The sequence below is a fragment of the Notechis scutatus genome, chromosome 5 (assembly GCF_049901735.1).
Source record: "Notechis scutatus isolate UNSWTSFEM ecotype Mainland chromosome 5, rNotScu1.2, whole genome shotgun sequence".
Classification (NCBI taxonomy): domain Eukaryota; kingdom Metazoa; phylum Chordata; class Lepidosauria; order Squamata; family Elapidae; genus Notechis; species Notechis scutatus.
In genome coordinates this window covers 74,611,994-74,639,284 of record NC_142013.1, presented here as the reverse complement: position 1 = coordinate 74,639,284, position 27,291 = coordinate 74,611,994, and the positions used below count along the sequence as shown (strand labels likewise).

At 36.9% G+C, this 27,291-nt stretch overlaps 1 protein-coding gene across 8 annotated transcripts in view; it reads right to left on the bottom strand.

Moving 5' to 3' along the window:
* Positions 1-26,306, bottom strand: part of PNPLA4 (patatin like domain 4, phospholipase and triacylglycerol lipase) — a 37,480-nt gene extending 11,174 nt beyond the window's left edge. Inside the window, exons 1-4 of one of the 8 annotated variants that reach the window (XM_087967051.1) lie at positions 26,003-26,306; positions 21,849-22,039; positions 20,493-20,616; positions 2,765-2,949 (exon numbers count right to left, since the gene is read on the bottom strand). In XM_087967051.1, the coding sequence (XP_087823177.1) occupies positions 2,765-2,949; positions 20,493-20,616; positions 21,849-22,001 (462 nt within the window). In that variant the 5' untranslated portion in view covers positions 22,002-22,039; positions 26,003-26,306. Of the gene's footprint in view, positions 1-2,764; positions 2,950-20,492; positions 20,617-21,848; positions 22,040-26,002 lie in introns of those variants that run through there. The other 7 variants (XM_087967053.1, XM_087967054.1, XM_087967056.1 and 4 more) reach the window with 7 other exon arrangements.
* Between the last annotated feature and the right edge of the window lie 985 nt (positions 26,307-27,291).

The following is a 27,291-nucleotide window of genomic DNA, read 5'->3' as shown; positions in this document are numbered from 1 at the left end:
ACCAGTTCTTAGACTGATTGTAAATACAGGCAGAAATATTTCTTTTTTAAAAAAAATTAGTAGTTTTCTCATAATATTTCAAATGATAAGAATACATCAAAAGCTGCTAATTTATTTCCATTTAACTAAGATCTATTATTATTTTATTGAAATATTTAATGATGCCTATTTTTTTGTCCAGCTAGAGTACAGTTTCTGAACTACAAAGGATTAGGATGAGCAAAAGAGATCCTGGAATTTATGAAAAGAATCATACAGCTTTAAATCAAAGAAAACTGCAGGTGACAATGTTTATTTTAATACCACAGACTTTCAAGTTGTAATTTATTAAGATAAATCCTCATTAAAATGCAAAACTAGCTTTAACAGCTGCAGGTAGCATATGGGCAATCCCTATGGTGCTGGAATTAAAGTTAGTTAAACAACAGTGATTTCCACCAAACCCAGTGACTCCCCAAACCCTTAAAAGGATGTGACCAAGGTAGTTGCAGCAGCTTTAGTTGAAATATGACCCAGAGCTAAAAGCATGGTCATCTGATTTACAAGTTAAATGTAAACAATAAGCTCAGTGCATAAATCCTGATCAGATGCAGTTGAGCTAGGCTGGTTTAAAACCTGGCAATATACTAAGTTAAATGAAATAGAAAATAAATAAAATTGTAAGCTATAAACAAAGTGAAAATACTATGCAGTGCTTGCTACAGTTGTTCATGTACATTTCTATCACCTATTCAACCTGTTGGTTCATCCCCTCCCCTGCCTTCTTTTGATAGTATCTTCTTTCAAAATTATTTTTTGTAATATTTTTCTTCAGATACACTGTCATTTACAGAGCAGTCATAAAACTATCTGCAGTTGTGATAGGATGAACAATTATTCATAACTCAACCTATTCTACTCAATCAAATTCATATTCTGATTAATATAATGGACATTAGACCTTGGGATACACAAACAGTTCTCAAAACCTAGGATCTGCAATAGTAATAGGTTGGAAATTATTATCAAACAGAGTAGAATTGTTGTCAACTGCACAGAGTCACTTTCCGTAAGATGGCTGGCTTTATACATTTAATATTTAATATTAATAAATTAACACATTGTTATAAAACATATAAAAAGGCTTTTCATCCATATTTAATAGGTGGTGGTGAAGGAAGAGCAGCACATTCTGTTGTTACATCTATTTCAATCATATTAGTCATATCAGTCCTATTAGCAGACAATTCTCACTCAGAAATATCTGTGACCATTAACAGTTCCATATATATGATAGTTGCATAAGACAATTACCTAGTTTACTCCACAGGTAGACCTGGAACTTACCAGGACTGTGGTGAGAATGGTTAACAATTGTCAGTATATACTGGAATCTGTCCTTCATGGTTTGTAAGTTGTGATATAAAACCGGTCAGTTATGACTGATACGAATTTACACATTCTGCAGCAGTTGTTCAGCAAATCACCATGGCCGTTAAACAAATCAGCAGTTATTAAGCAAACACTGCAGACATTAAGCAAATCAATGCTTCCCTGTGGGCATCGTTTTGCTAAAAAATGGAAGTGCCATTTTTTTGTGAAACTACTGTAAAACATCATCACACAATGGCAGGAATGCTGTAAACGGCCATAAACCCTATTGCTGACCGTACAAAGTTCTATTTCATGTCTGAAGGAGGAGAGCACACTGTCAGAACTTCAAATCTGCACCATAAATATCCCAAGGGGGTACATCATAACTTCGAACAGTCACTAAGTGACTGGTTTTAGTGAACCTGTAGTTTGCTTAATGGTTGTACCTGAAAAAAAAATCATTTTTTTTGTTTTGCAGAATACTACAAATTTACAAGCCACAGTAACTGGTTCAGCCAGATGTGCAAAGTCAAAATACTGCATCCAGTTTTGTTCACCACATTATAAAAAAGATGTTGAGACTCTAGAAAAAGGACAAAGAGCAACCGGGATGATTAGGGAGTCTAGAGGCTAAAACATACCATGAACGGTTGCAGGAACTGGGCTTGGCTAGTGTAGTAAAGAGAAGGACCAGGGGAGACATGATAGCGGTCTTCCAATATTTGAGGGGCTGCCACAGATAGGAAAGGGTCAAGCTATTTTCTAAAGTGCCTGTAGGCCAGACAAAGAATAATGGATGGAAACTGAACAGGAGAGATTTAACCTGGAAATAAGGAGAAACTTTCTGACAGTGAGAACAATCAACCAATGGATCAGCTTGCCCTCCGAAGTTGTGGGAGCGCCATCAGTTGAGACTTTCAAGAAGAGATTGGACTGCCATTTGTCAGAAATGGTGTAGGGTCTCCCGCTTGGGCAGGGGGTTGGAGCAGATGACCTACAAGGTCCCTTCCAACTCTGATTATCTGTTATCTGTTAAAATTAACCAGTTCATATTATAAGTTAAAGTGTTGACATTATATCTTAAGGTGTTATATCAGAACAGAATGTTTTTAAAATCTGTAGAAATAACAATCCTGTTTCTAATCTTCATCACTGTAATCTTTCTTATTTTTTTCAAATCCATAGCCAAAAACAAAACAAAATACATCTGCAAATACAAATTAAAATGAGAGAAATTGATTTGTCAGTTGCAGTTTTCTCCTCCATAAAGTGTCTTTGCTAACACAATTAAATACATCCTGCGGCTTTGTAACCAGACATTGGTCTTATTTTCAAAACCTTAGCCGAGATCATCCAAAGCAGGTAGACTTAAGCTGTGTTTTCAAGATTGCAATTTCTTCTTCACAATTACCTCAATACTTTCTGGCACTGTTAAAAGAACAGTGGCAGTCAAAGCTCCTGAAGATGCTCCTGCAAAGGCCTTCACAACCTTCAATAACTTCTTACCATGTCTGCAAAGAGCATATGCTGCCCCCAAGTGGTAGATCCCCAGAAAGCCAGAGGCTGCAAAGGATAAGTTGAGATGTTTCATATTTGCTGTGGAAATTTCAAAAGGAAATAGTGTTAAGATTTCCCAAGCATTTTCTCCAAAATATGACATATAAATGAACACAGATATAGTGCATTCAGAAAGTATTCAGACTCCCTTCACTTTAGTCAATTTTGTTATGCTGCAGCCTGATTCTACAGTTGTTGAAATTCATTTTTTTTCTCATTAATCTACTCAGTACCCCATAATGAAAAGTAAAAACACAATTTTAGAAATCTCTGTAAATTTATTAAAAATAAAAAACTGAAATATCACATTGTCATAAGTATTCAGACTGTTCACTCTGTACTTTGTTGAAGCACCTTTGGGAGCAATGATGCGATAAGCTTTGCACACCTGGATTGGGAGATTTTCTGCCATTCTTCCTTGCAAAATCTGTCAAGCTCAGTCAGGTTGGATGGCGACCATTGGAGGACAGCCATTTTCAGGTCCCTCCAGAGATGTTCAATAGAATTCTGGTCAGGGCACTGGCTGAGCCACTCTAGGACATTCACAGAGTTGATCCTAAACCACTCCTATTGTCTTCATGAGTGTGTGCTTAGGATCGTTGCCATGTTGGAAAGTGAACCTTCGGGCAAGTCTGAGGTCCTTAGTGCTGTGGAAGTCTATCAACTGTCCACTTGGTGAATCCAGAAAAAGAAACTCCTGGGACATTATTTTACCAAGAGTATAAACTTTATTGAATAAATCCACTTTGGCACCGAAGCAAAATCAGCTTTGGACTTCCAGTGCAAAAGCATGCATATCCAAAGATGCTTTTTCAGGAGGCAACTAGACTTTCTTGTTCTTTTCTTTTGAAGATATTTTGCTTCTCATTCAAGAAGTTTCTCTGATAGGATAGTGGTGAATGGAAGAATTTATATTCCTTGCAGACAACTGGTAATTTGCATCCTTTTATAATCGACTATCCTTTTATAATCAATTTTTTATAACCTTTTATAACCACTATCCTTTTATAATCGATTTTTAATTTATAGAGTATTATAAAATACAAAAGTAAAAAGGGGGAAGTGAAATGAGGAAAAATTGGGTGGGGGGGAGAAAAAGAAGCATTGGCTTCCAACTCTCTCTGTTACAGTAAAATAAGGTATTAACATCAAATCACAGCTTTTACTTTTCCAGTGACTAAATTAGTAGACCAGCAAAATACTGTGGACATAATAAATTTAGATTTCAGCAAGGCATTTGACAAAGTAGATCACAACCTACTTCTTCGTAAACTAGGAAAAAAGTGGAATAGATAGCACCACCACTAGATGGACTCGCAACCGGCTGAGAAACCATACTCAAGTAATCCTTAATGGGTCTAAGTCTACATGGAGGGAAGTAAGCAGTGGGGTGCCACAAGGTTCTGTCTTAGGCCCAGTACTCAGTATCTTCATTAACGACTTAGATGAGGGAATAGAAGGGGAACTTACCTAATTTGCAGATGATACTAAGCTCGCAGGAATAGCTAATACCCAGGAAGATAAGCTCAAGTTCCAGATGGATCTTGACAGACTAGAACACTGGGCCGTATCTAACAAAATGAAATTCAATGTAGAGAAAAGTAAAGTCCTACACTTAGGCAAGAAAAATCAAAAGTACACATATAGACTGGGTGAAACCAGGCTCAATAGCAGTAACTGTGAGAGGGATCTTGGAGTCTTAGTGGGCAATCAGCTAAATATGAGCCAGCAATGTGCAGCAACAGCCACCAAAAAAAGCTAATGCAATCCTAAATTGCATTAACAGAGGAATACAATCGAGAGCAAATGAGGTACTAATACCACTCTATAAAGCCTTAGTAAGACCACACCTAGAATCCTGCATCCAGTTTTGGTCACATTATAAAAAAGATGTTGAGACTCTAGAAAAAGTATAGAAAAGAGCAACCAGGATGATTCGGGGACTGGAGACTAAAACATATGAAGAACGGCTACAGGAACTGGGCATGGCTAGTCTAGTGAGGAGAAGGACTAGAGGAGACATGATAGCAGTGTTCCAATATTTGAGGAACTGCCACCTTTTTCAGTGCCATTGTAACTTTGAATGGTCACTCCACACAAGCAAAGGAAGGGGGAAAAACTCCAGAGAAGTTCCAGAGACAGGAAGTCTAGTCCTGCCAAGAAAGTAATAAGGGTTAACAGAGAGGCAGTTTCTGTAAGCAACACCAGAATGTTTCCTTCTGCCTTCCTTACAGGATTAGGCTAGTAATTTCTTCTAACAACCGGTTCTCCAAACTGCTTAGAATGTTAACAACTGGTTCTAGTAAATAGGTGCAAAGTGGTAGAATCCCACCCCTGCTCCTACACCATTCAAAAAAGACAAAGAAAAAACAAGAAAGTCTAGTTGCCTCCTGAAAAAGCACCTATGGGACAACCATGACCTGGATGACTGAGATTCTCTACAGACTTTGAGCTATACAATTTGGGATGAACACCCTTTAAATGGTGTGGGAGTAAAAATGGATTTCCAGAGGAAAAATTGCAGACTACAGAAACCAGGAGTTCAACTCCAAGAGTCTTCAGGTGCTTTTTTGCAAACTCCAGGCAAGCTTTCATATGTTTTGCACTGAGGAGAGGCTTCTGTCTAGCCACTCTATCATAAAGCCCAGCTCAATGGAGGGCTGCAGTGCTGGTTGTCCTTCTGGAACTGCTGAACTCTCCACAGTTCAGAGTGACTATTGGGTTCTTGGTTACCTATCTTACTAAGGCCCTTCTCCCCCGATTGCTGTTTGACCAGGAAACCAGCTCTTGGAAGAGTCCTGGTTGTGCCAAATGTTTTCCATTTGAGAATTATGGAGGCCACTGTGTTCTTAGGAATCTTCAGTGCAGCAAAAAAAATTGTAGCCTTCCCCAGATCTGTGCTTTGCAATAATCCTGTCCTTGATCTCTGTAGGCAGTTCCTTTGACCTCATGGCTTTTGCTCTACTAAAGTATGCATTGTCAGTTGTGAGGCCTTCTATAGAGATGTGTGCTTTTCCAAATCATGCCCAATCAATTTAATTTACCACAGGTAGATTCCAATCAAGGTGTAGAAATGTGTCAGCAATGATCAAAAGAAATAGGAGGCACCCGAGTTAAATTTCAAGTGTTGTTACAAAGGGTCTGAATACCTATGCCAACGTGATATTTGAGTTTCTTTTTAATAAATAAACAGACATTTCTAAAATTGTGTGAATTTGTCATTATGGAGTTCTGAGTGTAGATTAATGAGAGAAAAATGGATTTCAACAACTGTAGAATCAGGCTGCAGCATAACAAAATTGAAAAAAGTGAAATGGGTCTGAATACTTTCTGAATGCCCTGTAGGTTGTGGTTTATCATTAGGGATGATAAATATGTTAATATGTTAGTTTATGTGTTATTATTAGGTTAAGAGGTATGTTTGTCTCCAATTAACAGCTTGTACTTAGTAGCAAAAACAACATGGTTATTTCGAGGAGATGGGAGAACACATTATAAATTATGTTTTAAATAAACCAGTGGTAACTATTTCAGGTCACATGGGCCGAGGGAAGAAAAGAAGCTTAATCATAAATTTTGATTAACATAGCCTGCTGACATGACCATAGACTATCTTTGAAAATTACCCAAAAAGTAACTCTGCGTTTTCCTAATTCCTTGCAATATAATTAACCAATTTGAAATAGTGCATAATGGACATTTATTGTAATGCATAATTTCTATCTTTTCAGGATTCAACTAAGTAAGTGGAAAATTTACAGTGTAAGGTATCTTAGCATGCATTTCACAGTAGTAAATATTACCAAGAGAATGAGATTCCAGGGGATGCTAGTTTGCACATTCAGCCATATGATTAGCCTATATTGATGGGAACCCCCCCAAAATATAGCATCAGAGACCTGGTGGCAAAGGACTCTAAAGAAAACATTAACATGTATTAAATAATCAGCATACAACACAATAAGTACAGCAAAGGTTTGGAACAAAAGAAAATGATGCTTCTGGTACACTGATATTTTTATTTCAGGATAAAGTCAGGATTAACTGTTCATAGACAACTCACTATATGCAGTATCCTATCTACTTGAATTAGTGGATATACAGCAAAATTCAGCAGTACATAAGAGCAACCATTTATTGCAGATGCAATAGTACAAACCATTGTGAAATTCTACAGAAAATAACAAAAGTTATGAAATGCATTATCAAGAATGAGACAGCAGTAACAGGATGATGACATTCAATTTTCAGGTTGATGTAATTCAATTTTCAATTGGGTAAACAGAATAATTTTGGTGAGAGATTAATAAAAAATTTTTAAAGATAATTCTTCATTCTTCAATACTAGCCTTCAAATCCATATACATAGACATCTCTGGATACACAATACTGGAAATAAATCAACTTCATAAGAGAAAACAAAAGATGAAGAAATACAACTCAGTCAACCAGACCTATTTCAGTTGTAGGTTATGAAACAACCCCAGTGTATCAATGGGAGAATGTCTTAAGTATATCAAACTGTGTATCAAATATGTATGATAAACTTGGCAAATATGCATTAAAGAGAGCATAGATTATTTTACTATAGAAGTCAAGTCTAAATATAAGATTGAGGGACAGAACAACTTCAGTATTCTTAATTCACAAGACTCTGAGGAGCTATGGAAAGAAATAGAAGACAATAAAAACAGTAGCAGAAAAGTTATTCCCAAATTTCAAAAATAGAATGGAGAAAATGGAGAAAGCAATGATTCCAACTTGCTTTTGGAGGGTTGCGATGATAAAAATAGCATTTTTACATTCTGCCTTGAATAATAAGTATCAATAAAATACACAAAGAATGGCTAATGAAGATAACAGAAAAAGCTTTATTACTACAGCATGGGTTTTTATTGTGTACACATTTTCTGCACTAGAAAATGGAATACATTATGGCTAGTCTGTGTGCCAGAATACCTGCTACTATAAAGATTGTTCAGAAGAATAAATACTCCTATTATAAGAAAGAAAATGGAAAAACAAAGCAGATTACAAAAAAAAAAATAGACAAAGCTAGCTATTATTCCTATATCTGCTTATTATATACAGTGGTATCTCAGTATTCATCATTAATTGGTTCCAGAAGGCGTGACGAGTACTAAAAATGAGCATCAAACAAATCATGTGATTTACCCACACGACTCTTTGTTTCACCCGGGAAGGAAAAAGGACAGACTTCCTTCCTATATCAGCAAACCCCACACCCAACATGGGCAACTTCCTGTCTGCCCTCTAAGGCAGTCCCTTGCTTCCTTTTGCAGAAACCTTCCTGAAATAGCTGGCTTCCTGTCCATTCTCCATGGCTATCCCCTTCTTCCTATCGCAGTGTGTCAAGTACCAAACAAACGAGTACTAGGATAACATTTTCACATCAAAATGCAACTGATACCAAATTTGACCAATGTTGAAGCAGTCAAAATGGACTATCCAAAGTAATAAGTAAGCATCCAAAGTAAGCACCTGAAGCATAGTAGAATACTGAGGTACAACTGTACATTATAAGACTATGAGTTTGGAACAGTTCACAGTGAAATCAAAATAGGAGGCTGAAATGATATCTGAAATATGCAAACATTATTTTGTTAAGCCAAAATGAGTTATAGTTCCTTTTTAAAAGAAAAAATTAAAAATCTGGATTTTCATCAATTATTAACAAAGATAATAATCAACTTGCATCTCTTCTGAACTTAGCATTCAAGTTTAATATATTATTATTTTTCATATCAAGATGTAAAGGGGCAGATCACACGAACTCAATAAAACATAAAGATGGGTAGTACCTAAGAAAAAAGGAGGACACTAAATGTAAGGATGCAAGAAAAACATTATATAGGATAAAGTTCCAAATGGTTAAAGCCATGAACCTCCTAGTGGCAATGTTCAGCTACAAAAACTGATATTAAGTAAAAGATTGATGCCTTTGAATTAAGGACTATGGAAAACATTAACTGTACATGGACTAATATCACCTGAACTAAATGAAAACTGGTGATTCCTTGAAGTCATGATCAGCAAGCATGTTTTGGGCATGTTGTTGGTTGCTTCTATACAATTCAACTGGAAAATCTAAATTCAGATTAGAAATAATAAGCACAGACATCTTTTTCATCTGTCCCAGTACATAAGAATGTAAAACAAAGCTGCATCTTATGTTATCATTTTTTTATTATTTTTTTATTTTTTATTCTAGAAAAAAACATTTATTTGACATACATTTAAAACAGACAAATCAATATATATATATATATATATATATATATATAGCCTTCATACATACATATACATACATACACATACATACACACACACACACACACACACACACACACACACACACACACACATATATGTGGATCTTTGGTTATTCGGGTTTTCTCCTGCATAAAATTGGAAGTATCTAGGTGACGTTTCGATGAAGTCTCATTCATCATCTTCAGGCTTGTGTCTTCGGCTTTGTGCTTCTCGGAGTAATGTGAGCTTGCAGCTGCTTCTTCCTTTTAACTGCTAGTGGGGGTGTGACTTGATTGGGTGGGGGCTTGGCTGTATTCTGATTGGGTGGGGGGTTGGCTGTGTTCTGATTGGCTGGGGGTGTGTTCTGTTCAGGTGGGGGCTTGGTTGTGCTCAGGTTAGTCTTAGTTGCTGGGGGATTTGAGCTGGTGAGCTGTGATCCGGTTGTTTGGCTTCGCGTTCGTGGTCGTGCCACATCTTCATGGTGGGCGTCAGTTCGCTTCATGTATGGGTCGGAGGGGTTTGAAGCGGGTAGTGATGCAGCTGCGGTACGGCTTCTGGTCCGTGGTCATGTCTCATCTTCTGTGTGGGTGTGAGTCTGCTTTCTACATGGAAGTGTGGTGGTAGCATCTTGTGTGGCCCTCATGGGTGTGGGTCTGGTGTCATTCTTCATGTTAGGTACTCGTTTGTTAATGAGGGCAGGTTTCCAAATGGCTGGTAGGCTGGAGGTATCATCTCTTTTATTCATGCTGTGTGGGCATTTTTCTATCTCTATGGCTTCTCTGATTATTCTGTTGTTGAAGTGTTCGGTTTTGGTGATAGTTCTGGTATTTTTAAAGTCAATCTCATGTCCTGTGGCTTTGAGGTGTAGTGCCTTTTATATATGGGAGGAGGGCTTTGACGTTCTCTTGTTCTCTGTCTTGGATTTTGGTTGGGGTTTCTTTTTGGATTAGGTGGGTAATCTTTTTTGGAATCCATTGGATGTTAGTACGTTAGTGAGAGTGGTTTTTAGGTGTTGTTCATCGGCTAAGCGTTTTGTTCTGGAGATGAGTGTCTCGGCTACGGAATTGATCTGTGCTGGGTGGTGGTGTGAGAGTGCGTGTAGATAGCAGTTTGTATGTGTTTTCTTCTGGTAGATGGTGTGTCCTAGGGAGCCATTGGATTTTTTGTATACTAAGACATCTAGGAAGGGAAGTTGATTGTTAGCTTCTGTTTCCATAGTGAATTGTATTTTGGGGCGTAGGCTGTTGAGGTGTGTGAGGAAGTTGTTCAGTTTTTCTTTCTCGTTTGGCCAGATTATGAAGGTCTCATCTATGTATCTTGAGCCAGAGTTTGGGTTTGTGATCATATTTTTCTAGAGCTTGTGTTTCAAAGTGTTCCATGTAGAGGTTTGCGATGACAGGTGAGAGGGGTGGTCCCATGGGTGCTCCTTCTATTTGTTTGTATTTTTGTCCGTTGTAGGTGAAGTATGTATTGGATAGGCAGTGGTTGGTCAGATCTAGGATGTGCTTGGGGGGGGTTGTATTTGTTTTGGATGGCTGTCAAGGCTTCTTTTATAGGCACTTGGGTGAAGAGGGATATGACATTGAAGCTCACTAGTAGGTCACTGGGTTGTAAATTTTGTTTCTTTATGATTTCGATGAACTGGAATGAGTTTCTTACGTGTGAGTTGATGGACTGAATGAGTTTCTTACGTGTGAGTTGATGGACTGAATGAGTTTCTTACGTGTGAGTTGAGACTTCATCGAAACATCACCTAGATACTTCCAAGTTTACACGGGAGAAAACCTGAATAACCAAAGATCCACATACAAATACCCACGAAAACCTCAGAAAATGTATATATATATATATATATATATATATATATATATATATATATATATATATATATATATACACATACATATATACATATACATATATATATATATATATATATATACACATACATATACATATACATATATACACATACATACATACATACATACATACATACATACATACATACATATATATACCGTGTTTCTCACATAATAAGGCCGGGCCTTTTTTTTTTTTTGAGCCCTGAAAAAACGGCTAGGCCGTCTTTTCGGGGGGTGACTTAATTCCCCCCCTTGCATCCTCGCCAACAGCCGCTCCTAACGGGCGATCATGGCCAAGCACAGAGAGCTCCCTACTCCCACCTTTGCTGCAGACACCTTTGGCACGCGCCGCTGTTGCTTTCCCTTCTGCCCATTCCGCTGCCACGTTTGGAGCTGCCGCTTCCGTGTTTGGAGTGCCGCCGCCATTTGGAGCTCCAAACACGGAAGTGGCAGCTCCAAACATGACGGCGGGCGATCTTTTTATTTTGGTCCGCGCGAAGTTCAGAGCGAGCAAGAGAGGGAGACTGCGATGCCTCCATCCGAGATGGCAACCTCACTAGTGGATCACAACGTGGCTGGAAGCCCGAATTGGCGGGATACAATGGCGATCTTTTTGGAGCGAGAGGAAAGGGAGAGAAGAGTTGCGAGGCGTAATTTGCAGGAGGAAGTGGGTGTACCCCACGGCAGGGAGCCCAAGGAAGAAGGGCTGGTAGGCAACGGAGAGCGTCCCGTAGCTCCGGAAGCAGCCTAGAGACGCGCCCGGGAAGAGGCGCAGATGCTGCCTTGTAGTCCCCAAGCCAACTGCGTGCGCCGCCTTTAGTTATGTGCGCTCCGCGCTTTGGGAATCTCCTTGTGATCGCGACCCTGTCCTTTCCACCTGGCGCCCTTGCTGCTTTCTGGCTATTTAGCAAGGCATCGCGGTCTCCCTCTCATGCTCGCTCTGAACTTCGCGCGGACCAAAATAAAAAGATCGCCCACCGTCATGTTTGGAGCTTCCGCCGCCGTTTGGAGCTCCAAACAGCGGCAGTGCTCCAAACACAAAGCTGGTTGCTAAAGAGCCAGAAAGCAGCAAGGGCGCCAGGTGGAAAGGACAGGGTCGCGATCACACGGAGATGCCCAAAGCGCGGAGCGCACATAACTAAAGGCGGCGCACGCAGTTGGCTTGGGGACTACAACCAGATGTGTTCCCACTTATCTAATTCAATACTATGACCCATGTTTTTGGCCCAAATTATCATAGATTCTGTGACTATTTCTTCTTTTAATTTGCAATCCAAAAGATATTTATATGTTTTACTAATTATTTTCTTTTCCTCTCCTAGCCATATTTTATCTAATTCTTGTGGGATCATATTAAAGCCAAATTGTTCTCTATCTTTTTTATATCTTTTTTATAATGGGTTTGTAATATAATGGGTTTCCTTGAATTCGTATTTGGTTCCTATTTTTAAGCTCTCCAGTGTCATATAATAAATCTTTATACCTGACAATATTTTCATAATCCAATAGATTTGGATATGTGACTGCTTCCAATGTAGATAGCCACAATGGAACCTTTGGGTAGTGGTTTTTTTAATATTTCCCCAGATATTGAAGAACACATTTCTTACATGGTGCCTTTGGAAATATGAATGTTGTTTAGATTTTCCATCCCACATGAAGGCGTGCCAGCCAAGTTGGAGATCAAAACCTTCTAATACTAATAACCTTCTATTTTCTAATTTAACCCAATCCTTAAGCCAGTTTACTATAGCAGCATCATAATATAATTCAAAATCTGGAAGGCCAAATCCTTTTTTCTTGGCGTCCTGGAATAATTTATATTTCACTCTGGTTTTTTTTCCTCTGCCATATAAATTTAGATATACATTTGTTTAATTCTACAAAAAAGTTCTTTTCCAACTTGACTGGCACTGTCTGAAACAGGAACAACAGTTTTGGCAAAATATTCATTTTTACGGTCAAAATACGTCCCAATAGAGATAACTGCAATTTGGCCCAATTATCTAAATCTTTATTTGCGTTATTAACTTATCATAGTTATCATTTTTAATCGACGAACATCTAGCAGTCAACCAGATCCCTAAGTATTTTACCTTATTTACCACCTGCATACCTAATTTATTTGCTAGTTCTTCCTTCTGCTCCTTTGTAGTTTTTTGTTAACATATTTTTTCTTTGTTAATTTTTAACCCTGCCACCTTTCCATATTCTTCTATTTCTCTTAGTAGTACAGGGCTTGTTTCTAAGGGTTCTTCTTATATAAATGCCATATCATCGGTGAATGCCAGGAGTTTATATTCCTCTTTTTTCATTTTTAGTCCTCTAATCTCTTGATTTTGCCTAATTTGTGCTAAGAGAGTCTCTTCTGCGAATATATACAGTAGAGGAGCTAGGGGGCAGCCTTGTCTTACTCCCTTATTTATCTTTATGGTATCTGTATTTTCCCCATTTATTAATATTTTTGTGGTTTGCATATTATAAATTGTCTTAATAAATCCTATAAAATTTTCACCAAATTTCATGCCTATCAGTTGTTTAATAAGGAAGTTCCAATTCAGGTTGTCAAAAGCCTTCTGGGCGTCTAAAAATATCAATGCCATTGTCTTGGTTGAGTATACTTCATAATATTCTAATATATCCATAATGGTTCTTGTATTAGTTTTTATTTGCCTATGGGGGAGGAAGCCATTCTGATCAATGTGGATAATTCTACTTAATACTCTCTTTAATCTTTCCGCCAATATTGTAGCCATTATTTTGTAATCTACATTTAAAAGTGATATTGGTCTATAGTTTTGAATTTTTTGTGGGTCTAATTGTTCTTTATAAATAAGGGTAATATATGCTTCCAACCATGATTTAGGCATGTTAGCATTCTCCAGGGCTTCATTGTACAAATCCACCAATATCTCCTCGATTGTTTCTTGGAATTCCTTATAGAATTCCGAAGGAATTCCATCTGGGCCAGGGGTCTTATTTGCTTTTTGTGTTCCAATTGCCTTCCTAATTTCTTCTATAGATATTTTATTATTCAAATTTTGTTTCTCTTCATCAGTAATTTCGAACAAGTTCTTTTCATTCAAATATTGATCAATAGATCAATAGATTCTTCTGGTATTTCTTCCTGTTTATACAATTTCATAAAAAACTCCTTAGCAACTTCTTTTTTTTCTTGGGTCTGCGTGCATAATTTCCCTTCCTGATCTTGGAGAGCTACAATCGTTCTCTTTTCTTGTTCTTTTTTAATTTTATGGGCTAACCACCTCCCCGGCTTGTGTTTTCAAAGTAATTTTGTTTTGCTAATTAAATTTTTCGGGCCAAATCTTCCTGTATGTTTAAATTTATTTTATGTTTTACCAGATCAATTTCTTTCTTAATGTTTGAATTGTTTGGGTCCTTTTGTCTACTTATTTCCAAATCTTTCAGTTTCTCCCTCCATATGTTTTGTTGCGGTCTTTTTTCTTTATTCTTTTTAATACTATGAGCAATAGTTAGTCCTCTCACATAGGCTTTGGCCGTATCCCAAAGATTCTGTAGAGAGGTATGTTCTCTTTTGTTTATTTCAAAAAATACGTTCAATTCTTTCTTTATTATTTCAATATATTCTTTATCTCTTAATATGGTATTGTTAAATGTCCATCTTCCAATTTTTCTCTTTCCTTTCCATTTAATTTGAATGGGATTATGGTCAGCCCATAGATTTGGCAAAATCTCGATCCTTTCAATATCCTCCATTAACCCAGGGTCCATCCATATCTGATCTATTCTGGACCAAGAGTGGTGGGGGTTTGAAAAAAATATTGTTTTTTATTTGGATTTAATTCTCTCCACACATCTTTCAAGTTAAGTTCTCTTACCATATTATTAAAAGACGATGGGATTATTCTCCTTTCCTTTTTTGGGGGGGTGGGGGGAAGTTCTATAATCTTTATCTTTGTCTGGGACTGCATTATAGTCTCCTACAATGCATACATTAGCATACTCAAATTCTATTATCTTATGGTGAAGCCTATTATAAAAGTCTTTTTGGTTTGTATTCGGGGCATATATTGTGACTAATAACATCTTTTTTTTATTTACATTTATTTCTATAAAAAGCATTCTCCCTTCTTGATCTTTGTATATTTGTTTATGTTGCAACCAATCCTTTACGTATACTACAATACCCCTTTTTTTTTGTTTGCAAGTGCCGAGTACATTTTACCCAAATTTATATTCTTGAAAAGGTCTGCTTGATTGTCTGGAATATGCACTTCTTGGATACAAGTTATGTCAACATTTTGTTTTTTAAGTTTCTCAAATATCTCTTTTCTTTTTGATGATAGATTTAAACCATTGATATTGACTGAAAATAAAGTGATTTCTCTATCAGTGTTGCTGACTGTGTGAGGCATTTCTCATTTCATTTCTTGTTCTAGGCTCTCTTTTTCTTAGTCTGTTGCCTTCCCCTTCTTATCTAAGATTTTGGGGTTCAGAGTGTAAATCAGATTCTATTTCTCCAGAGAGTTGTTCCTCTTGGCTTCTTGTATTTAGGTTGTCTCTACTTTCTTGTTCTTCCTCGGATCCTAGGTGTCGTTCACGAAATTCCTGTGCTTTTTCAATTGTATCAATTTTGTATTTTTTCTCCTGCCACGAAACTAAAAGCCCCTCTGGGTGAGCCACCTAAATGGAATACCATTTCTAATAAGCTGAGTTGATAAAAATTGGTAGCCCCTTCTCTGCTCTCTGACTTTCCTAGGTATTTGTTTCAGTGTAACCACTTCATGATCTTTGTATACAAGTGGTTCATCTCTGGTCTTACTATAGAGCAGGTCTCGTGTTATCTTCCTCGCAAATCGAATATGAACCTCTCGGGGTAGTCTATGTCTCCTCACATAGTGTGTATATACTCTGTAGACCTCATCTACATCATTTTCAATTTCCAGTTTGGGTTTCTGTAAAGCCGCCACTATCAGATTCGTCATAATTGCATGTAAATCTTCCTTTTTGTCTTCCACCACATTTTGGAACCTAAGATGAAATGATGCCATCTAATTCCATGTGTACCGGAGTTCGCAGTAGAGCACTTTTCAATTTTGTTCTGAATCCTCTAATTTCTTCTCCACCATCTCCGTTCTTGCCTCTACTAAATTTAATTTCTGTTCATTTTTTTATCACTTTTTCCTGCATCTTTCCAATCTTATTATTCAAATTTTGTATTTCATTTTTCACTTGTCCTATTTCAGTTCTCATCTCTGTTTTCATATCTTCATGGTTCCTTGCTGTCAATTCGTGGGTTTTTACCATCATTTCCTGCATCGTAGTGAGCATTGCCTGTACTGTCTGCAGGCTTTGAGCTGAACTAGTTTTTTCTGCCAGTAGCATTGCATCTATAAATCTCTGCCCCATAGGTGAAGACATCGTTGTTGTAGTTTTCTTTCCCGATTTTACATTTGTAACTGATGTTGTCGCCATTTTAACTATCTGTAGCAGCTCTTTCCGATCTACCATCAACTATCCCTAGTAGAGCACTATTTTCCTCTTCTTTTCAGTTCAATAGTAATATTAATACATATATTATTATATTATTAATTACCAAAATTCTATTATGGAAAATCACAATCAGCTCTTATTTCTATTTTTTCTTATTGAACTTATTCAACTATTACAATACTTAAGAGAATTCAATATTAATCAAATACAGATATATTTACTCACAAAATCAACATATGCTTAACTAATTAATTTAAAGCAGCCAATTCATTAAAGTAATTAAATTCTTATCTATATATAAATATCAATTAATCTATTTCTTTAGAGTTCTTAGTTATATGCTTACCTCAGAATAAAAATACCTCAATTTCTTACTATATGATTATTATTTGAAGGTCTGAGTTCTATATTTATACAACACACTTTCAATTGTCCGGTTATTCAAAAATTATTAACCAGTATTCTTAACTCAATATTCTAACACATATATATCTATTAAGATTATTACCAATATCATTTAGTTACATCTATGATTGACCAGTTGAATGATGTCCATGGATCTTCTTCTTCTTCTTTTTTTGATAAATACCTTATTACAGTTCTTAGTTCAAGTTCAAAATGTCCTCTTTAAATTTGCAGTCACTTCCACCATTTCATTTCTCCTTTCTATTTTGGCTTCTTCTTCTTCTTGCTCCTTTATTCTTTTTCTCCACATAGTCCTAGTTCCACTTATAAATCTTAGTTATCTTATTTCTTCCTTTTTTCTTTATCAGTTATCAGACAAATATTGCAATTATAAGGTTTCTTTCCTCAATCCTTTCCTTAAATCTTTTAAAGTGTCAATTGTTCTCTTTTCAAGTTTTTACTCTCAGCTGTTCTTCTCTGTCTCACTTGGACACGTCACTGTCACTTTCTCTTTCTTCCCACAATTCTCAAACGGCAATCGCCAAAAAATATAGTTATACAACCCCCTTTTCAGCTCCCAAAGTAAAAGTAAACGGTGTTGCCTCACCCTTCAGCTCCTCCATTTTCAGCGCTCCATTAATCAGCACAAATTACTGCCATTTCTTTAGTTAGTACTCCTTCCGATATTTCTGCCGCTTCACTGCACTGTTCGGTTTGGAGTTTCAATTTTCAATTTCCCTTTGTAGTATAAATCAGTATTCTGGAAATCTTCTTTAAGTTCACCTTTCCAATTTGCTGTTTTCCACTCTTTGCTTCCTTCCTTCTTCTTTAAGCTGCTGGGCTGCCACGTCTATGGTTCCGATCTGTACGATCTCCCTCTTCTGCTGCTGGTTTTCGGGGGATTCTCTTGTAATCTCCGGGATCGTGGCACCTCCCCGAGATCTCCAGGTCTTCCCCTTTCGTCTGTCTACCCCTCCGAGGTCCAACACGCTCCTGGAAGCCACCAAACAGTGAAAATCGGAGCCTTTCAGATCGGCGATCTGCTCCTCAGCTCCGCATCAACGCAGCGCCCAGCTGGAAGCCCCCTTATGTTATCATTTAGTTTAATTTTTATATTAACAGTATCTATAGGCCCCTACCCAAAAGGAATACCATCTCTCAGCTCACCTCATAGGGTTGTTGTTATGAGGAAAATAGAAGAAAGAAGGGTTGAGTTATTTGTAAAAGCAATCGGGCCAGGATATAAATAAATAAAATATAATAAGTTTGCCTATTTAATCACAGTTCTATGATATGCAAATGACACTGCCATTCTTTCATTAACACCAACAGGATAAAAAGAGCACTGCAAGCTGTAGCTGCTTTATTATAAATGGGTTCCTTATTGATAAATTAACAGAGTATCTGTAAGAGTCCTTTCTTGCTAAGCATGCAAATACAATATAAAATTGGCAATAAAATGGGTAAACAACTGAGCTTTTTTTTAAAGGAATTCTTTTTAATGCAATGTATACATTGAAAGCCCAAATAAATTTGTTAAAGACTGTCAAGAAGCTTGACTGTCAGAAACGGGTACTTCAAAGATGGAGATGGGGTTTCTATTTACTTTGTATTTTATAATACTTTATAATTATAATTCAATAAAAATGTTGACACAAAAAAAGAAATGAAAATTGGGATTAGAATTTTATTCCGGATGTTTTAATTTATTGTTAAAGGTATATTTCAAAATCCTTTATGAAGTCAGATTTTTCTACGTGCAAATACAGATTTCAATCTTTCAGAAATCATACCTTACAAGTTGTAAGGGGATATTTATTGAGTGCTTCAAAGTATACTGAACTCCTTAGTCCACCTAGAATCTAGTATGCCTTTAATTAAGACATAGGCAGGGCTACATATTTGCAAAATATTTTTGGCATGGAACATATAGTTTGAGTGATCCATGTCCAAACATACACACACATGAAATAAAAAAGCCATATTGTTATGGATCAAAATGCAGTTATTCTAGTGAGAAGTAGTTGAGATATTAATAGTGGAAAAAAATCAAGGATACTGGCAATTTTTGAAAGGAAGCAGAACAGTGAAGCACAAGTTTATCCATATGGGCTAGTAGCATATAAGTACTGAAAGCCCTCCATACTTCTGAAACAATAACCCAGACTGGCAAAAATGGGAGCTGAAGGAAAAGAGTGTCAAAGGTGCCTAAAATGGATTATATTTACCTTTATCTGTTTCAGTTAATTCAGTCCAACACTCATTACTTGATTCCTTGTGGGATGCCTAAGCCATTTTTCTTCTGTTGCTCCCTCTTTATGGAACTATAAATATATACTTCTCATTTTAAAGAACTACCTTCGTAGAGAGCATAATGTCCATCTGTCACTGCTTCTAATCAAGGACCGTGATATATCTTTCCAGACTGTCTGAAATTGTACTATCATTTGTTGCATTTATCCTACTTACAGTTGAAGCTTGGGATTCTTATGAAAAAAAAAAGTGGAAGGATACCAATGCTTTTGTCTGTATCTGTATCTCTAGCATTCAGAGACTTAATGAGATGTGTTCATCCAAATAACCAGTATGGCTCAGTGATGAAAAAATGCCAATGTAATCTTAGGCTTAGATCATCAAAATAACAAACTATTGCTAGGTAAATAAAATGTGCACAGGTAGACTCTCAAATCCTGCACTCTTGAGAAGTGATGTACTCACTACTCTTTCGAAAGATCTACCAATGGCATTGGCATTGGCATTTAGACTTATATACCGCTTTACAGCCCTGCCTAAGTGGTTTACAGAGTCAGCATATTGCCCCCCAACAATCTGGCTCCTCAATTTACCCACCTCCGAAGGATGAAAATTTGAGTCAATCTTGAGCAGAGATTTCAACTGCCAAACTGCAGTCAGCTGGCAGTCAGCAGAAGTCGCCTGCAGTACTGCATTCTAACCACTGTGCCACTGCGGTGTATCATATCTAGATTCCATGTCAAAACAGAGAGGCAAATGGAGCTAGATAAAGGCTGGGCCACCATGATAGGTGCCATTATATTTTCTTTCCTTTTTTAAATACATGACAAAGCTTATTTCATGTCATTTAAAGAAGATGTTCTAAACATATTTTAAGGAAGCAGAAGTCAATGAAAATTTGGGTAGGCCTCTTCTATAAGGCGTGCAACCAACTTTCATCAGAAGCCAAGATTAGAAACAATAAATGTATATGTGTGTATGTGTTATATCCCAGAAACATTTTAATAAGACATGTTCAAAGGAACAAAGATTTAAGCTTTGCTTTTACCTTCCACTACAGATGTTTACTATGAGTACTCTACACATTTAATATATAATACTCTTTAATGAATCATACTCTGTAAACATTTTTTCTTTCAAAGGATGATTTCCCAGTCCAATAGAGCATTAAACCATAACCAATTTCAGCATTCCTGAGAAGGTCTAAAACCCCAATTTCAAGAAAGAGCCTAATCAGAACATTCAAATGAGATAAACAATTGTCTATAAGATGCTACTTAAAAAAAAAGTAGGAAAAAGGATACTTAATACCTTCCAACTCAAGATATCTTCCACCACTTAGTGACTTCGATGATTTCTTATTTACTTTATTTCCTTCTGTTACATTGAGATTAGTTTTCATATCTGTTATGAACCATGTATTATGAGAAGATACCTATACATGCCATAAGAAAGTTTAATACCAAAAAATAAATTTAAAAAGTGGTTACATATTTTTACCAGTAGAAAATAATCATTAATTTCCAAAAATAAGAGTACAATTTTGGTTTACCCCTATATATGGAATCATTTCCTATCAGTTGCAATCTTAATTATATTTTTTTCAGAATGAACAGGTGATTACCCAATGCTATTGTTAGAAACAAGAATTTAGCTGTAAACAATCTTGGAAAGTTTAAACTATCTTATAAATATAGTAGAGCTTGTCCATCAAAATTAATTTCCCATTCACAGCAATGCTTATCTGGAGTAGACCTATTTGGCAAACTTCAGTCCAAACATAGAATAATTCCCATCTGTGATGTAACAAAGAAAAAAGGGCCCTCGTTACCTACCCAGAGCCTTCATACATGTAAATCTCAGTATTTCATATCATAATTGCCATTAGATTGTAAAGTAGTAACACTATAGATAGAGCATAAATAATTGTAATATAATGCTTTTTACTTCCAGTTCAACTCAATCTAGGTGTCCAAAGAATCAATAGTATTAAAAGGCACAGAACGGTCAAAGAGTACACATAACCTGAAATATGTATTCATATTTTATTCTAAACTTCTCTATTCAAGAAATGCTTTTAAGGAATTGTAGTAGAATTGCTTGGAAATGACAAAGTAATTAACTTATGGACTTGTTTGTTATTGTTTACCTATGCACCCCCCAAAAAGCAAAGATAGGCAATGATCCAGAGAATATATATTCTACAATATGTCCATATCAACAGATTAAGGCCGCATAAACAGAGACCAATCAATGGAATCCCATCAAACACAAAAACTATTCTGACAATCTTGAAATATTTCCATTTTAAGCATTTTTTTTTTCATTTCCATGTGCCTGTGAGGTGCTTCTCCAAATAAAACATGGGTTTCAAAGAATATTTTTACAATTCAACTTCTAGTAAAGTAGGTTTCACACAAATGATAATTTGTATAAATTAATACAAATATAATTTTCCCCTTCCTACAGGACTTTGGGATACTATGTATTCAAAAATTAAATACATGCATTTATTAGGCCACATTTGTGAGGGTAAAGGTTTTTCAAAAAGCCTTCACAACATAATAAATATAACTTGACATTCAGAATTGCTAGAATATTTGAGAGTCTAATAATTAAAGTTTCCTATTCTTTCACATGAAGATAAAGGTAGGAATGAATACTTACACTGCATGTGGATAAAAGATGACAAGCTTGTAAAACATAACACTGATCAGATTTCTCAAAACTTTTGGCTCTATAAAAAGAATTGCGTAGTCCATCTTGCTTCAACTGCAGTTTCTGTCTTAGGGATCTATATATCCTCTTGGTAGCCCACATGCCTTTAAATGAATCCAGTTTATAGAATATGAATCTTGCTGCCCATCAGGAAAAAAAATGAGACACTTAAAAGATTATTAGTAATGTTATTTAGGAAGAATACAAACATGACATTCTTGATGTTTTCTGATAACAATTGAAATTTACCTAGCATGTTTCCCTCAAAATAAGACCTGGTCTTATTTTCTTTTGGGCTTATTTTCAGAGAGGCCTTTTTTTTAGTGCAGGAAGCAGCAAGTGCGGGAGCCAACAGGGAGTGCAGCTACCACTGGTCCCCACCCTCTCCGTCCTATTGTCTGCTTGCCCACAGCTGCAAGAGGCCAAGCTCTTGGCATGCCTTGGCATCCACCTACCCTGCCTGCTGCCCCAACTGCTGCTGGGACACTTCTTGGCCACAGCGGGTGCCATCCTGGCCACCAAGCAGCGGTACATGCTGCTGCTGGCTTCACAGGAGCTCTTCGCCCTCCTGGCAGAGTGGGTGGAGGCTGAGGCGTGCTAAGAGCTTGGCCCCAATTGAGACAGAGAGGGCATGGCTGCTGGGAACTGCCCAAATACTTTTCACTGAGAGGGAGATGAAGCTTCGTCTTCTTGAAAAGGGAATGCTTTCAAACTGAGATAATCAATTTGCTCCATTCCCAAGCACCCCATAAGCAATGAAACATTTTTCTCCCAGATGGAGAAATGACCTAGACTCAAAGCTTCATGTGCTTGCAAAGCAGACGTTTTGAAATGCTCCATTTCAAAGTGTCCCCTTTGTAAGCAGACAAAGCTTCATCTCCCTCTCAGCAAAAAGTGCATAGCAGACAGAGGCGATCCAAATGCGCCACTCTGTCCCACCATCTCTGTGCCAAGCACCGATCTACAGCGCATCAGGATCACCTGCCTCCCCCATCCCCCTGCCTCTGCCTGCTGACGGTGCTGCTACAAAGCCTTCTGCAAGCTTCCTGTAATCAGACAACGCCCAGCATGTCGGATTGCCTGTCTTCTCCCGCCCGTCTTCACTCTTGGACTTAACGGTATTTGCATTGCACCAAGAGGCTGGAGTGCTGGGGCTCCTGCTGGACACCGTTGGCCGCCACACACTCGCCACATCTTGTGCTGGCCATCCCCAGACTTATTTTTGGGGGGAGGACTTATATTAGTCCCACAAAAAAAAAAACACCTAAGACTAGGGCTTATTTTCAGGATGGGACTTATTTTGGGGGAAACATGGCAGTCAAGTTAACAAAATATCTGCAAGCAAACAAGCAAGCTCAGAGAACACAAAGGATTCCACCACATAAAACAATGATTACTATGTTATATAAACTAATTATGTAACTACAGTAAACTAGATGTAACAAAAATGAACTAATTGTGTGGGAAAGTATTAAATGCAGCATATGCATTTAATGCATCAAGAGTTCCAAGATCAGATGTTCTAAGCCTCCTTAGTATCATTCAAGGATGACCCATTGAATTTTAAAATTAACATTATGTTTAAGATTCAACCCATGCCTTCAACACAAAGTGCATATACATGAAAACAAGATTTTAAAATTTTATAAAATCAAGCTCAGAATATCACAAGAAGCTTAATGCAACAAATATCCCAGCCATGCCAATATTAGGAATTTAAACAAAAATAGGCTTTGTAGGAATTTTATTATTTCACATGATAACATGAGAGGATTTTGTTATCCATACATATATGCATACAAAATTGCAGGATCCACCAAGAAGGCATTTATATTCATTTCATTAGTTTTTCTTCCAGAACAATTTTATTAATTGATTTTGGCAGAACAGAAATGCATTTTTTTAAAAAGTTTTCCTTAGTGAAAGCAAAGGGTTGTAACAATTCATTACTCAGAAATTAAATCAAAGAGGGGAAATCCAACTGTACTATCTCATACACTTCATGGCTAAGAATCAAGAACACTAAGAAGCACCAAGTATATTTCAAATCTTATCTTCTCTGAAATAAATCTTACAGAGTAACAGATTTTACTCTCAAAGATGCATTAAAAGAAGCAATATGGAATCTAATCTAGTAAGGCTATTTCCATATCCTTAACAATGCAACTCAATTCTATGAACATATACTCCACTTTAAAAATCAAAATTATTGCCAATATAACAGATCTAACAAGGTTGGTAATGCCTTTTCATACTTTTGATACCCAGTGCATATATGTTTAATAATGTTATATTAAGCTTTCATAACTTCAGGCTGCCTTTTTCTCCCAGTCAACTCCCTTTATTTATCAAGCAAAACATTAAAATGAGATAAATCATTATCAATCAGATTCCTGCTTATTGCAGTTTAAAAAACACACACAAGACTTTTTAAAACATAAGAAATTATATTTGCTGTTGTCCCAAAATGCAACACATTAGGAAAACATGCCCATTATTTATTCATTCTTGATTTCTATTAGCGTAGCCTTCTAAAAAAAATTCCTTTTGCATTTTTATTAAGTATATTCCAAGTTTTATTTAAAATGTGTATATTGCTGTTTTGCTATGTAGCTATGAATAAAACTAAACTATTTGCAAAAAAAATTGACACTGTTTTGATTCAACTAACCTGGCTTGGGGACGTGGCAACATAACCACATTTCACTTCTATATAGAAGCCAGTTTGCAAGTGTGCAGATTTATTTTTGACTATAATCCGATACATATTTTAAACACATATGGTAGTACATGTAACCCATGTTGCTTGATGAGGAAGTATTGGAACCTGCAGTTTGCCACTGTTCAAATTTTCCATTGGTATATAATAAGATAAAGCACCAATTTTTCTTCCCTGTAATCAACATGTCTGCTTTGGCTTTCCCTTACTTAATTCAACAGAAAAAATAGAGCAGTAAAGAATTTGAGGCCAAGATGCCTCAATCTGGAATAGAGAAGCAGCCATTAGTGTCACTCACAATTGGTTATTAAGGCATTACTAACAAGGACAAAGACTGAACCAACAGTCCAGAGATTTAAGGCATTATAATTTATCACTTTTTCAGCTAAACCGCCCAGCACTTTTGTGCAAGGATAATAAATCTAATGAGTTTGGTCAAGCAACTGAATTTAAATCATCGCTACCATATTGATCGGGCCTGCTATAAAACTGGCAAACCGCAGGCTGAACAACCATCTTATTTGGCAGTAATCTTCAATGAGGCTTCCCGGTTTCTCAGCTGGACTCAAAAGCTGGGTTTTACTCTGCTCCAATACTCCAGAGTCAATGCTGAAAGGTCATTGTCTCTGAATTTTAAGGTTCCTTTTATGTTGCTACAGCTTTTCATACACTTCCAGCCTATTAAAGCCATTATGAGGGAGGAAAAATGGGAAAAGATTCAGCTGTATCTCAGCAACTTTTCCCCTTTATAAGCCATTAATTCACCTTTGTTCTTTTTATAAGAGTACTAATCCTCTTTTTGACACGTCCATTCCACCAAATGAATTGCATTCAACGGAATTAAAAGGATGCTGGCCCTTAAGGTGACACAAAACTCGACTGTTTCCTGCTGCAAAAACATAAATAATTGGGCTCTCTCTATAGAACTAGTATAATCTTAGCAATTTAAAAGCCAGAACTCACTGGGGCAGGGTCCTCCTTGCATACTACTGACAGCTAGCACGGCTGGCCAAATGACCAGCACCAGAGGGCACTGAACAAGAGACAGAAAAGGATGGGCTGAGGCAATAATTCAGAAGCCGAAACGCTCGTCTCTGCAAATACAGCCTGATGATTAATGGCGGCATTAATCTCCAAGCGAGTCCCGAGCAACAGGTCAAATCTCCAAACGACTCCTGAGACCGACAAACCGACCAAAATGATTATAAAATATCTATTTTAGCATCTTATTTTCATCCGAGAAACTCATTTGGAACTGAAAGGAGCTAAATGGAATCGATGTTGAAGAAACGAAGCCAAGGCTAAGAAAAAGGCTTGAATCCGCATTTTTCAATTTCAGCACTTGGCGAAGTGCAAGGCAAAGAACTGATCCTCCATAATATACCTCCGTTTACTCCTCCCTTCCGCCTCTTCGCCTCTTTTCTTCCTCCAAAGAAAGCCGCGTCTTGCTTTTCATGCTCTCCGTTTACGTTAATACGCCGGCTGATTCTATACAGCCTCAGCTACCGCGTCTTTCTTAAAGAGACAGATCCTGCACGAAAGCAAAAGTTTGTTTCTATTCCACTCTCGCTGGGTCTTTGCTAGTGGGTTTCTTACATTAATTACTGCATTGAATTAATTAGCTCTTTTTATCAGTTCGCGAGAGTTTCCCACCTTTTCTCTGAAGTGTAAAACAGCTCTGTGACCTGCTGCGATTGGGTGGAAAGGGAAAATTTGAAGCAGGAGGAAAGATGCAGCAGGCTATTAATAGAGGAGGTATTAGGCCTGCTTGCTCAACCCCTAGTCGCCAACAAAATAAAGACCTGTAAATTCTCCAGCCCAGATCTCGTAGTCTGAACATTTAATATTTGTTGATGAGATTGCTAACATATGAGGAGTAAGAAGCCATAATAACTGCTTCGTTTACATTAGTGAATAAATTAAAAAATGTATAAATGAAAATTTACATAACCCCATGGAGAGTCCCGGAAAATAAAAATGGGAAGTGGCATGTTATCCAGAGACCCATCTTTGCCTGCCTACTAAAAAAGAAATGTACAATAGGATAATCATAAACATCTAATAAATTTCATCGGCTGGTGGAGCATAACTGCAAGTGACATCCACTTTTCCAAAATGTCTCCTCTTAATCTATAAGATCCCGACAGTGGCTGAAGCTTGACCAGAGATTTCTACAATTCTTATACAAAAGCTTCATAAATTGTCAAGGTATTCGCCTTCATTTTTCAAATGGAGAAAGTAGTAGCATTCTAGAAATAAAACAACAAAAAGGACACAGGCATTTTTCAGTCTTTTGTTAAAACCACAAGATAGCTTTAGATCCCCAAGAGAATCAGTGGTGAAGATAAAGTCAGCTAGCTATTAATTCTTACAGCTCAGAAAAGAATGTTTGTACTGATACAGTAAGCCCTGAAAATGAGACTTATGGAACTATTTAAATAACTCAATTATTGTGTGTTATAAACACATGAGAATGTTTTAAATATACACTGCTCAAAATAAATAAATAAAGGGAACACTTAAACAACACAATGTAACTCCAAGTCAATCACACTTCTGTGAAATCAAACTGTCCAGCAACACTGATTGACAATCAATTTCACATGCTGTTGTGCAAATGGAATAGACAAGAGGTGGAAAGCATAGGCAGTTAGCAAGACATCCCCAATAAAG